The sequence below is a fragment of the Choloepus didactylus genome, chromosome 2, assembly GCF_015220235.1.
Source record: "Choloepus didactylus isolate mChoDid1 chromosome 2, mChoDid1.pri, whole genome shotgun sequence".
Classification (NCBI taxonomy): Eukaryota; Metazoa; Chordata; class Mammalia; order Pilosa; family Megalonychidae; genus Choloepus; species Choloepus didactylus.
The window spans coordinates 222,130,483-222,143,541 of NC_051308.1; the positions used below are offsets into that span (position 1 = coordinate 222,130,483).

Here is a 13,059-nt window from a genome sequence, read left to right on the forward strand (position 1 = left end):
TGGCTGTAAAGCAATAAGTTGAATTTTTAAAATCTCTACTTTGTGCCCATTTATTTATATGATATTGACCTAGACCATACTGGTTTTTAGAAACTAACATCCTAAAATTTTTAACTGTCCATAATCCTCTCTGTTGCATAATCACAGATTCTTGTTACTGTGAAGGAAATTATATCGATAATAGCTTCAGGTACCATTATGAGCAGGTGCTATATTGGGCTTTGACCCAAGATAATTTTGAAATATTTGAAGATCAGAATCAATGCTGATCTTCAGTAAAAATCAGACCAGTACGAAGTCAAGCAATTTTTTTTCTCTTACTGGCTTCCAGGACCCAACAGTGGTGATTGGCTCAGGTTTAACAATGGAAGAAATGATTTTTGAAGTGGCTGATACACATCTATTTTTCAATGACTTAGAGGTGAGCATTTTAAATTGTTTTTCTGCTTCTATGAGACATTTTGGTCACTAACTATTCATTGAGCCTGTTCCTATTTTATTTAGAAGATAATGTGGTTAGGCAGGATGAGTGTGGAAAAACTAGCTGGCCACTTAGGTATACATAGTCATGAAGTAATAGTGCCTTGGTTGGTCACCACGGTCTTGGTTCTGGCCCTCAATTTTGTTGGCACAAAAACTTGATAGCCTTTTTATTAGCCTTTTTGGAAGTGATCTAGCTCTAGGGGGACTACTGACCAATCTGGCAAAACCAAAGCGCTGCTATATAAACCAATATTGTAACTTACTGATCTATATTAAATAATATTTTTAAAGTGGCTTTGACTATTTGTATTCTCAATTATGTTTTTTTCTCAATTATATTTTAACTGCTCTTCAATTTTACCTTCTTATAAGATGGTCTCTTAATTTGTCAGATCTATAAGTGACTGCTGTACCCCATTGTATTTTATACGTGCTTATTGGAGAAAATTTTGTCCATGTATCGGTTAACCCTGATGCCAAAAATCATTTTACAGCTAGATGCAAGGAAAACCAGAAGACAATAAGAGCATCATGGTTAATGTTTTTAGCTTTGACATTTGAGTTCACCTTAGCGGTGAACATGATGTAACAGAAAGAGGACAGGTCTGGGAGTCAGAAGATCAGAGTGTGAGTCCCAGCTCAGGAAAGTTATTTCACCACTCTGGGCTAGTTAAGAATTATCCTTCACAGGAAACTGGTAATAATTGTTATATCTTGGAAAGGAATCTGGGGCTGGGACACGGAAGTAGGGGGAAGCAGACTTTGCATTTCATGTCCTTTTGAATTTTGAATGGTGTTCTACATATATTATCAAGTTTTTAAAAATGATAAAAGTTTAAAAGCAAAATAAAATAGCATTTTACAAACAAGGAGTATTCCTATTTCTTTTTAAATAAAATCTAGTTCTACTCAACAGAGAACTCTCCAACAAATTAAATTAGTAGGGCACTAAACTCCAGTACTTTTGTCTAAACTACTGCAATACTTGAATCTTCCCTTGACTTCACGTGTTGATAAGTTAGGACATCATAGTTTTCATTTAGCAAAAATTTATTGAAAATTTATTATGTGCCAATAATTATTGCCAAATTGTATTTGTAATGATTTTCTAGACATAGTCCTCACTCAGGACTGAAAGTTCTGTGAAGAATTTGACCTGAATGTGTTCCTGCCCCCAGGTCAGTGGTTCTCAACTTTAGGGTGCATAAGAATCACCTGGGGAGCTTGTTAAAAATGGGGATTCTAGGGCTTCACTCCCAGAAATTCTCATTCAAGTAGGTCTGGGGTGGACCCAAGAATATGCATTTTTAAAAAACTGCCCCAGAGGATTCTGATGCAGGTGGACCTCACTTTGAAAAACACTGCCCTGGGTGGTGTCAGAGGAGTGAATCTGTCAGAGTTAGACAGTGGGTGGCATTTATGTCAGTATTAGCTTGCGTGTGATAGAAAGATCCTTGGATTAGTGTCAGAATACCTAGGTTCTTTCTAGTCTCCTTCTACCACTTAATAGTCATATGACCTCTGATAAACCATTTTATCTTATTTTTAGCACACAAGGAGATTGACTTTAGATGAAATCTCTTCTAACTCCTAAATTTGAATTTATAAATTCCTGTTTCAGTCATTCTCATTTTTGAGACCATGCTCCATCACCATCTGTCTCATCTACAAAAATTTTTTGGGTTCCTGCTACATAAACACACTAAACTAGACTAGAGGAGATATAAGATGTGGATCCTGCCCCCAGAGACCTATATTGTAGTAGGACTTACAGTCTAATATAGGACATAGACACACCGGACAGTATAGGTGAACTTATACTTTGATACCCACAGGCTGTTGGAGAAATGAACTATTGAGATAAAAGCATAACTGAAGGTTGGGTTCATTAAGGAGGTTTCATAAAGACTGTAGAACCTAAATCAGGCCTTAAAAGAAGTTGGACAGCAAGGGGGATGAGAGTGATCCCCCACACATGAGAAACCACCAGGTATTAACGTCATCCTGGCACTGTATGTGTCTTTTTATAACGTCATAGTAGTAATAGCACTTCTACTCCCCAGATTGAAATACTGTATTGTTTTATCTTTTAACAGGAGTGTGATCAAGTGCATGTGGAAGATGTGGCTTCAGATGACAATGGCCAAGACTTGAGGTGATAAAAACAATGAGTCTTGAACATCAGTACACCTGTTATGTGCAAGACACTGTCTAGGTGCAGAGGGAAAGATGAATACAGCCCTAAAAGAGTGCGTAGTCTGTTAGAGGACAGAAACAAACATAATTAATCATGATATACAGTGTGAGAAGGTCATAATAGAAAATGCAGTGGGAACACAGAGAAGAGAGAAATTCTGATGGAAGTGGTGCCAACCTTGGAGAGGCCTTCTCAGTGGAGTAGCATTTGAGCAGGATCTTGAAGGATGGGTAGCAATGGTGGGACTAAAAAAATGGCCTTCCAAAGTAAAGGATGTACTAATTTCTCTTTTGCCAGGTAATTAGATTTTTAGTCAGGAAAAAATGTGCTTCCAGAATGGGTATTTTTAGTTGCAAATAAGCATCAGGAATTTCACCAAGGAAACTAACTGTGGGGATTTGATAGTGTCAGGAGTAACTTACGGAAGACAATCACATTACTGAATATCACAGTAAAAACCAAGGAAGGAGGCCTCAAGGGCAAAATGCTTGCTCATTTTCTTTATTCTTCTCTTGGCTACTGTCTTCTAGACCAGTAGTCTTGGCTAAAATTAATCCAAAAACTTACCTAGCTTATTTTTAAAGATTTTTTAGGAAAAAGACTGTCACATCTTTTCATGTTAGTTTGTTCTATTGTTTTTCCCTTTCCATAAGTAAAAGGTTCTTTCCTGTGTCTACCTTGAAATTTTCCTGCTGTTTAAGACTCATTTCTTCATCTTTGATTTTGAATAGAAATGGAGAAAGTTTAAATCTGTGGCTTTCTTTATAATTCAAAACTTCTTGGCTGTATTACAGAGTCTCTTTACTATTTAAAAATTTTCTATTCACTTTAATTCCTGTACAGGTACCTTAGAGATACTGTTATTTCTTTAAGAGTTCCAGCATGAATTCTCAAGTACAGCGTAGAACTGGACATATCACCTAATTAAATGATAATGCCAAAAAGAGTGAAATTTTAGCTTTCAAGAACAGTATTCATTTGTGCACGTTGTGTATTGCACAGCTACAGAGAGCACCATTTTTTTATTATTAAATACAGTTTTATTGAAATACATTCACATACCATACAATCATCCATGATATACAATCCACTGTCCACAGTATGATAACATAGTTATGCGTTCATCACCACAATCTCTCTCTGAACATTTTCCTTACATCAGAAAGAACCAGAACAAGAATAAAAAATAAAAGTGAAAAAAGAACACCCAAATCATCCCCCCATCCCACCCCATTTGTCCTTTAGTTTTTATCCCCATTCCTCCACTCATCCATACACTAGATAAAGGGGGTGTGATCCACAAGGTCTTCACAATCACACTGTCACCCCTTGTAATCTACATTATTATATAATTGTCTTCAGGAGTCCAGACTGCTGGGTTGGAGTTTGGTAGTTTCAGGTATTTACTTCTAGCTATTCCAATACATTAAAGCCTAAGAGGTGTTATCTATATAGTGCATAAGAATGTCCACCAGAGTGACCTCTTGACTCCATTTGAAATCTCTCAGCCACTGAAACTATTTCATCTCATTTTGCATCCCCCTTTTGGTCAAGAAGATACTCTCAGTCCCACGATCAGAGAGCACCATTTTTATAGAAACTTCACTGGTCTTTTTAGAAAAAGCTTGGTCTGAAGCAGTGTATGATTCACTCTGAACCCTAGATTTTTTTTTTTCCTTATACTTGTGGCTAACCAGTAATTACCTTTCTTATCCTGGCAGCTTTATTTTCTTAAATATAGAATCTCACACTTTACTCACTGAATTCTATTTTGATTGCACCAAATAATTCTGTAATTCTGTTAGTCATTTTAAAATTTTTACTTATGAAGTATCAGTCTCTCCCAGCCTATGTAAACGTGTTAGTTATCTATTGCCGAATAACAAATTAACCCAAAATTTAGTAGCTGAAAACAGCAAACATTTCTTATCTCAACAGGTCAGGAATTTGAGAGTAGCTTAGCTAGGAGGTTTTTATATTAGGCTCTCTCAAGTTGCGGTCAAGATGCTGGCTGAGGCTATACTCACCTGAAGGCTTGACTGAACCTGGAAAGCCTGCTTCCAACCTTCCTCGTATAGCTAATGGCTACCTGGGTTTAGGAAAAAGATTGTCACATCTTTTCATGTTAGTTTGTTCTACTGTTTTTTCCTTTTCATAAGTAAAAACTTCTTCCTGTGTCTACCTTGAAGCTAGCACGTGGGCTTCTCCGTGGGGCAGCTGAAATGTTCTCACAGTGTGGCAGCTGCCTTCTTCCAGAGCAAGTGCTCCAAGAAAGAGAACAAGAGAAGTCTAGTCTCTAAAGTCTAATACCATCACTTTTACCACATTCATTTTATTAGTCACTAAATACAGCCCATAATCAGGGGGAACAGAATTAGAAGAGAGGAGTATCAGAGAATTTATGGACGTATTTTGAAACCACCACAGTGACCCTTGAACTTAATGAAATAGCCATCAGATTACTTTTATTAGCATTTTGGGTTAGTTCCTTCCATTATTTTTCATGTTTCTCTTTTTTACATAGGTTGGCAATCATTTTGTGTGGGTGCTGTCTTTACACAAAATTTTATATTCTGTTATTTTCACTGCAAACTATTTTCTGTCATTAATGAAAAAGATGCTAAGATGCTTTATCCTAAGCCAACCTCTAGGGGATGCTGGCGCTTGAATTGTTCCTTCTTTATTCTTCTTTCAGTCTCTTTTCTTTCCCTAATAGAATAATAGGAGGATAGAAGATTGATAAAAGATGAACTCTGACACCCAAAGATTGAGGGAGAAGATTCTTAAAGTCATTAGCCCAGATTGTCAGATGCCAGGAACGGGACAGAGAATCCCAGGTGGTACTCAGCGAAAAACCTCCATGTGGTATAGGTTTTAATTTTCGTCACCCTTTCTCTTTCCAGCAACTATAGTTTCTCAACAGACGGTTTCAGTGGCTCAGGAGGCAGTGGCAGCCACGGTTCCTCAGTGGGTGTCCAGGGAGGCGTGGACTGGATGAGGAAATTGGCTTTCCGCTACCGAAAAGTGAGAGAAATCTATGATAAGCATAAAAGCAATGTGGGTGGTAAGTGAGCACACAACCAGTCTAATTCTCTGTTTCTTTCTGATTTCTTTTCCAGAGATTCCATAGATCCCCCTGGCAACTGCTTATGAATTTTTGCCACATTAACTTTTTTAAAAAACTTTTTATTTTGAAATAATTTCAAACTTCCAGGACATTTGCAAAAATAATACAAAACCCATTTAGAGAACTCCAACATACCTCCCACCTGATATCCAGAGCCACAAACTTACAATATTTAGCCAATTTGTCATATCCTTCTATTTGTCTAGCTATCTAGCCATCTGTCTATATATGATTTTTTTTATCTGTTTTCTGAACATTTGAGAGTAGGTTGTATACATCATGCTCCTTGAACACTTAAGGTTTCAGAGTACATTTCCTAAGAACAAAGATATTTCCTTATGTAACCACCTTAGGTGCAATTATGAAGTATAAGAACTTTAACATTGATATAAAGCTTATAGTCTGTATTCCATTTTTTTCGTATGTTCCAGTAATGTCGTTTTGGGCATTTTCTTTTCCATTATTAGATCCAGTCCAAGATCATGTGTTGCATTTAATTGTCATTGTCTCTTTAGTCTTTCTCAGTTTTTAAAATGTATGATTATATACACAACTTAAACTTTCACATCTCAACCAGTCCCAAGCATACAATTCAGTGGGATTAATCACATTCACAGTGTTCTGCTACCCTCACCACCATCCATCCCCAGAATATTCCCATCACCCCAAACAGAAACCTGTACCCATTATGCATTAACTCCCCATTTTCCCTAACCATCCCTCCACCCCTGTACTCTACTTTTTGTCTCTATGAATTTTCATATTCTAGCTATTTCATACAAGTGGAATCATAAAATATCTGTCCCTTCGTGTCTGACTTCTTTTACTCAGCATGATGTCTTCAAGGTTCATCCATGTGGTACCAAGTGTCAGAACTTCATTCCTTTTAAGACTGACTAATATTCCATTGTATGTATATATCACATTTTATATATCCATTCATCTGCTGATAGACATTTGGGTTGCTTTAGTTCTTCTGAGTATATAACTAGAAGTGGGATTGCTGGGTCATGTGGAATTGTATGCTTAACTTTCTGAGGAATCACCATAGTGTTTTCCATGTTGACTGCACCATTTTATATTCCCACCAACAATGTACTAAGGTCCCTATTTCTCCCACATCCTCACCAGCACTTGTTATTTTCCATTTTTTTTTTAAATAATAGCCATTCTCACAGCTATGTGGTGGTATCTCGTTGTAGTTTGATTTGCATTTTCCTAAAGGCTAATTTGCCATTTATATATCTTTGAGAAATGTCTATTGAAGTCCTTTGCCCATTTTTTAATTGGGTTTTTTGTCTTTTGTTGAGTTGTAGGAATTCTTTATATATTTGGATATTATACCCTTATCAGAAATATGGTTTCCAAATATTTTCTGCCCTTGTTACAGTAACATTTTAATTCTGTATAAAAACATGAAGGTTTGATTGAAACCTTTTGGGGAAGAAGCCTTGTGTTTCTCGAGGGCTTCTCTTAGAATAACTTTGGAACATTTTCTTGTTTTCTTTAAACAACTACCTTTTTAAGGGAAATGTGTTTCATAGATTTTGTTTGATGGAATCACTACAACTGTCAATAGTAGCTAATAGGGTGTCACAATTTTATTTTCCCATAGGACCAGTCAGGTAGAGCGTGTTAGACTGTTTATGGTGGGTTGAAAACTAGGTCCATATTCTAGGTTAGCAGAATCCTTATGTTGTGATTTGGAGGATCTTTGAAATTCTTTCTGACCTGAAATATCTCAAATGTCAGGGTGCCAGTATGCCTCAAATTCTGTAATTTGGAATTAATTAAATCATAAATTGGTAGAAGAGCATAAGAGCTAATCTAAATCCCTTGTTTTGTAGTGTCCAGTGGGGGAGATAGCGGGGATGCATCCTTCCCATGGCCACATAGCAAGTTAGTGACCAATATCCCCTACCTCTTGCTCCAGTACACTTTACATTCATGGATGTCCTCTTTTGTTGATGTACCCTTATTAGAAAATATTTTAAACTATGAGTGCTGCCATCAAAAATATGCATACACCCAAAGCTTTGTAAGAAGTTTCAGTGATTTCATAGACTGCCGAGAGGTACGTTACCCCAGTTCCAGAGTCCTACTATGCTGCCTTCCAGTGTGATGCAGAAAGTAGTAGAAATAGGGCTTTGATGCTCAGTTTTGTTCATTCCTGTTTCAGCCCTCCAGTACCAAGTAAAAATCACAGGCTTCCAGGTGTTAGGAATCTGATTTAGTTTTTTCAGATTCCCCTTTTTTATTGCTTGTTTCTTCTCTTGATTCAGAACCAGTACCCTTTATTTTGACAACCAGAACCAGTACTCTTTATTTTGACAACCAAGTCTTTCTACTTTTCCCCTCTCACAGACATTAGCCTTTCTTTAGTTAGTTTTCATATGTAACCTAAGTTTCTGGTCTTTTCCCTGGACCTGATATCTTGAAGAAAATAGTATAATCCTCTTGTGTGAATCCCTGAGCCAACTTTGGGGAACAAATTAAAAGTAATGTCCACCTATATGTTTTGTAAAAGATGAGTTAACAAAGTATCACATAAATTAGTTAAGTATATGATACATAGGTACTAATTTTGTTGTTTTGTTTTATTAGAAATGTTAGATTGTCTTCTAAATCTAGGCTTGCATTGTGAAATCAACAATCTGAAAACACATACTCCCAGTTTTACTCACAAAAATGCCTCTGCTTTTATGAGTACTAGTAGTAGAATACAGGGTTTCTCTTTTTACCTTCACTACAGAAAAATCAGAACTAGGTTTATTGTTTGAAATTATAACTCAAGTGTCTTGACATCATGCTTCCATCAGATGAATTCTGTTTTACTTTTTCCTTAATTATCTGCTCTTATGCAATGTTTTAATCTCTTATCAGCAGCAGTCATTTCAGAAGTACAGTACAAATAAATGACATTCATATCCTGCAATCTCAGTTTAATACTTCTGTTCCAAAGAGGGTAGAAATGCTTCTTAAGATCAAAAGCCACTAACTTGCTGTATGCTCTTAGGCAAGTCCCCTTTTCTCCCTGGACTTCGGTTTCTTTACAAAGAGATTAGAAAAGCTGAGGGTTCCTCCAGCTGTAACACTCATTGTTTAACCCCCCCACCCACCCGCTTTGGTCCTTGATGTCATGTGCTAAAGCAAGACTACTCAAAATGTGGTCCACTGGTCTGCATATTATATATTACTGGTCTGTGGTGAGAAAAGGAGCTTATACCTTCATCTTTGTCACTAATCGCATCATTTACATCAGCTGAAATTTTTTTTTTCCCGTTGTGCCCCAGAGCAAAACATTTTGATGAAGGAAATCATGCATTGATTTACATTCTGTTGCAAGCTCTTTATCTAGTTGCAGACTTGTGCTTTTGAATATTACTACTAAGGTTTCTCCAGGAAGAGAAATATATTTGGTCAGTAGAAATTTCATTGACTCACAGTATTTCTAAATAGAAATTATAAATTGCTTCCTCAGTGTCAGCAAGGATATGTTGTCAAAATAATAAATGTCTGCTTTTATTCCCAAAGGTCTCCTCAGTCCCCAGAGAAAGGAAGCACTGCAGAGACTAAGAGCAGAAATTGAAGTTTTAACAGATTCCTGGTTAGGAACTGCATTAAAGTCCTTACTTCTCATCCAGTCCAGGTATGGAAACGGTTCTTTTAGGTCTCATCCTCTCAGAGACACACTCTTTCCTAGTCCACTTCAGGTCAGGCCATCCCCTAAAATAAGGTTGGGACAGGGGTGAGAGGAGTTTAAATGATGCAGAGAAGTATTTAGTTTAGGTGGGAGGCAAGATCATATTATGCTGTTAGTTTTAAGAAAATATTTTATATATGAAACCTTTTTTCTTTCCTTCTGCTTTTTGTTCACAAAATTAAAACTCAGTAACCATAATCTTCAGCCCAGGAGATAGGCCTGACTATATCAGAGATACATTCAGGAGACAAATCACAAATTGCCCAACTACAGGAGGCTCCAAGAAATGTACCAAAACCCACTTAGGAAGGCAAGATACAAAAGAAAAATAGTACATTAAGTAGATAAAGGAGGTTTCAGTTTGAAGCTTAGAATGGGAAACAAATGCAGTCCCTCCTCCGCCAATATGTTAATTGCCCCCCTCCCTCAAAGCAGGAATTCTAGGTACACAACTTAGTAGAGCAAGCATATAAGGGCTGCTTGACACCAAGGGCTGAATGTCCAGCCAAGTTAAAGGACATGAAATAAATATGTATTCTGGAATCTATGTTGCTGTTGTACAAGGAGTACAGAGGATTTAGGTCTCATTTGTGGGTTGAATTGCATTCAGATGAAATAACACAGTGACTGAAACTTCTGTGTTTGTTTTGTTTGTCTTCTGAAGCATGGTATCAGTGACGTGGTTGGTTTTATTTGCTAACAAACACAGTGAGTTAGAATGCTCAAAAGGGAGATTAGACATGAATTGAGTTGCTCCTCTCTGCCCACTGTCATGGACACAAGTGAGTATAATCTTTGCCCTTAAATACGGAAAACAAATAAACCTGAAGTAAATAAAGCATTAACTGAACATTGGCACTGAACAAATATACAGGCCTTTTGAGGTTAATTTTTAATGTTAGATCCTAGAGAGTTGACCAGCCATTTGAATTTTTTGCTCCCAGGTTTGTTTTGGTTTCACCTTTTTCTTTTCTTTTCCCTCTTTCTCCCTTCCAGAAAGAATTGTGTGAATGTTCTCATTACTACCACTCAGCTGGTTCCAGCCCTGGCCAAGGTTCTCCTATATGGACTAGGGGAAATATTTCCTATTGAAAACATCTATAGTGCTACCAAAATTGGTATGGCTTCTGTTCTGTTTCTTATCATTGATCTTACAATAATACTTGCTATTTAGCATGCATTTATTATTTGCCAGGCCCTCTGTTAACTATACCTGTAATCCTCAAAACAGTCTTCTCTTGATATTACTGATGAGGTGGTTGAGACTTGGCAATTGTGTAGCTTGCTCAAGGCTTCACAGCTGGTATGTGACAAAAACAGGATTCAAATCCAGGTCTGTCAGACTGAAAACTTGTCATATTCTTCTCTTTTGTAATATTTGAAAGAATATAGTATCTAGTTTAGAAATCTATTTTTTGCCTCAATTCATATTTTTCTCTCTCCTTTCACAGAGTGATGCAGTATAATATGGTAGAAAAAGCACTGGATTCAAAATCAAAGGACTACAATTCAAGTCCTGACTCCCTCACTTACTAGTTCTTACCTTAGGCAAATTATCTTATCTCCTGAACCTTGGTTTTCTCATGTTACATGAGAATCTACTAGAGAGGTTATGAAAATCAAATGACACTGTGTGTGTATATATATGAAGGGACTTTGTACCCCTAAAAATATATTTAATACCAAGTGTAAGAAATGATAGGTACTCAATAAATATTTGCCGAATGAGTGAATTAATTTGTACCAGGTTTATATAAAACCAGCTTGTTCAGTGAGGAGGCAGCAGAATGTCTAACTCCAATTCCTACCTTTTCATGGTCCTGGGAAAGAAAAAGTATGAAGGTTATCTCCCTACTCCCCAGACCCTATGTCCTTTGCTTATAACCCCTTTGCCCTGACAGTAGCAAGGAGAGGAACTTGTAGTTTGAAGATGGGCTATCAGTGATAAGTTTTTTTTAATCTACTACATACCTGTTGATGCGCTTCCTCCATAAAAATTATGTCTAATTTTTTAATACCCCAGGATCTGTAGAGGTCATAAGTCTACAAGTCCTATTTACATTTTTTCCTTTCTTTCTTCATTCATGCATTCAGCAAGTAATTATTGAACACTTTTTGTGTACCAAGGATATGTTAGTGAAAAAACAGACAACAAATCCCTGCCCTGAGTGGGAGAAGATAGTCAGTAAACAAATAAATTACATGTAAATATGTCAGGTGGTGATTAAGTGCTGTGGATAAAAAATCAAGCAGGGAGAGATGGTGGGTCGTGTTTTAAATAGAATAATTAGGGAAGTCTTGATGAAAAAAGTATCTTTTAAGCAAAGACGTAAAGGAGATGAAGGAATGAGCCATTAGCATATACCTGGGGGAGGAACATGCCAAAGACAGGGAACCAGCAAGTGGAAATGGTCAGAGGCATGTTCAAGGAAGAGCAAGGGAGGAAGAATATTAAGGTACAAGGTCAGAGAAGTTAAAGGAATGGAGGGTGCAGGAGATCCTGAAGGTCCTTATAGATTATTTTAAGGACTTTGGCTTTTATTCTAATGAAATGCTATTCTGAGATTTTGGGAAGAGTGACATGATCTGACTTATATTTTAAACAGATCAGTCTAGCTGCTCTGTAGGGTCTTGAGGAGGATACCTAAACGATAAGTTAGGAGGTCATTACAATAATCCACCATGAGATCAAGGGTGGCTTGAACCAAATGGTACCAGTGAAGGCTGAATAATAGTCAGTTTCTGGATATAGAAGGATGGCAGAGCTGACAGGATTTGCTAATAGTTTGGATGTGGAATGTAAAAGAAAATGAAGTAAAGGATGACTCCAAATATTTTGGATTAAGCAACTGAAGGATGCCATTTACTGAGATGGAGAAGACTGGGAGGAAAAATCAGAAGTTTGGTTTTGGACATGTTGAGTTTAAGATAATTATTAAGACATCCAGATGGAGATGTCCAGTAGGCAATTGGTTATCTGATTCTGGAGGTCATAGAAGAGGTACTGGCTAGAGAGATAAAACTGTAAATAACATATTAAACACAAATCTGGAGATAGTAGAGAGGAGAATAGCCAGAACCATCCTCACTTTAGAGCAGTGCAAGACTGCTTGAAAATCACTTTTGTTTATTGAGTCTCTGCCGATAAAAGTGTCAGACACTGGCCTGAATGATTTTTGTAGATGTTCCCTAATCCTAACAATCCTGAAAAATACTGTGATTCCCATTTCACAGATGAGGAAACTAGAGCACTGAGAACTTGCACAAGATTACTCAATAAGTGGCAGAGAGGAGGTTCAGCCATAGTCTATTTAATTACAAAACCCATACTTTTACCTCTATGCTATGCTGCCACCAACTTTGCCTTTGCCATCCCTGAGGCCTGAGTGCTCATGTCCCACTACTCTAGAAATAGAGAAAATAACATATGTCCTAAACTTCCTATCAAAGGAAAGCAAAATAAATAACTCTGTGTGTATATTTTTATGATCATAAAGTTGGGCTCTCTATGCCCATTTCTCATGTTCCTTCTCACTAGCACCAGGAAAT

General features: G+C 37.0%; 1 protein-coding gene across 6 annotated transcripts in view; it reads left to right on the forward strand.

Annotated features, from left to right (window-relative positions):
• EYA3 (EYA transcriptional coactivator and phosphatase 3) overlaps window positions 1–13,059 on the forward strand; it is a 156,172-nt gene that overhangs the window by 130,918 nt on the left and 12,195 nt on the right. For 4 of the 6 annotated variants that reach the window (XM_037828000.1, XM_037828001.1, XM_037828003.1 and 1 more), the window contains 5 exons: window positions 332–421; window positions 2,580–2,638; window positions 5,584–5,744; window positions 9,342–9,456; window positions 10,507–10,628. In XM_037828000.1, coding sequence (XP_037683928.1) covers window positions 332–421; window positions 2,580–2,638; window positions 5,584–5,744; window positions 9,342–9,456; window positions 10,507–10,628 — 547 coding nt within the window. Of the gene's footprint in view, window positions 1–331; window positions 422–2,579; window positions 2,639–5,583; window positions 5,745–9,341; window positions 9,501–10,506; window positions 10,629–13,059 lie in introns of those variants that run through there. The other 2 variants (XR_005215452.1, XM_037828004.1) reach the window with 2 other exon arrangements.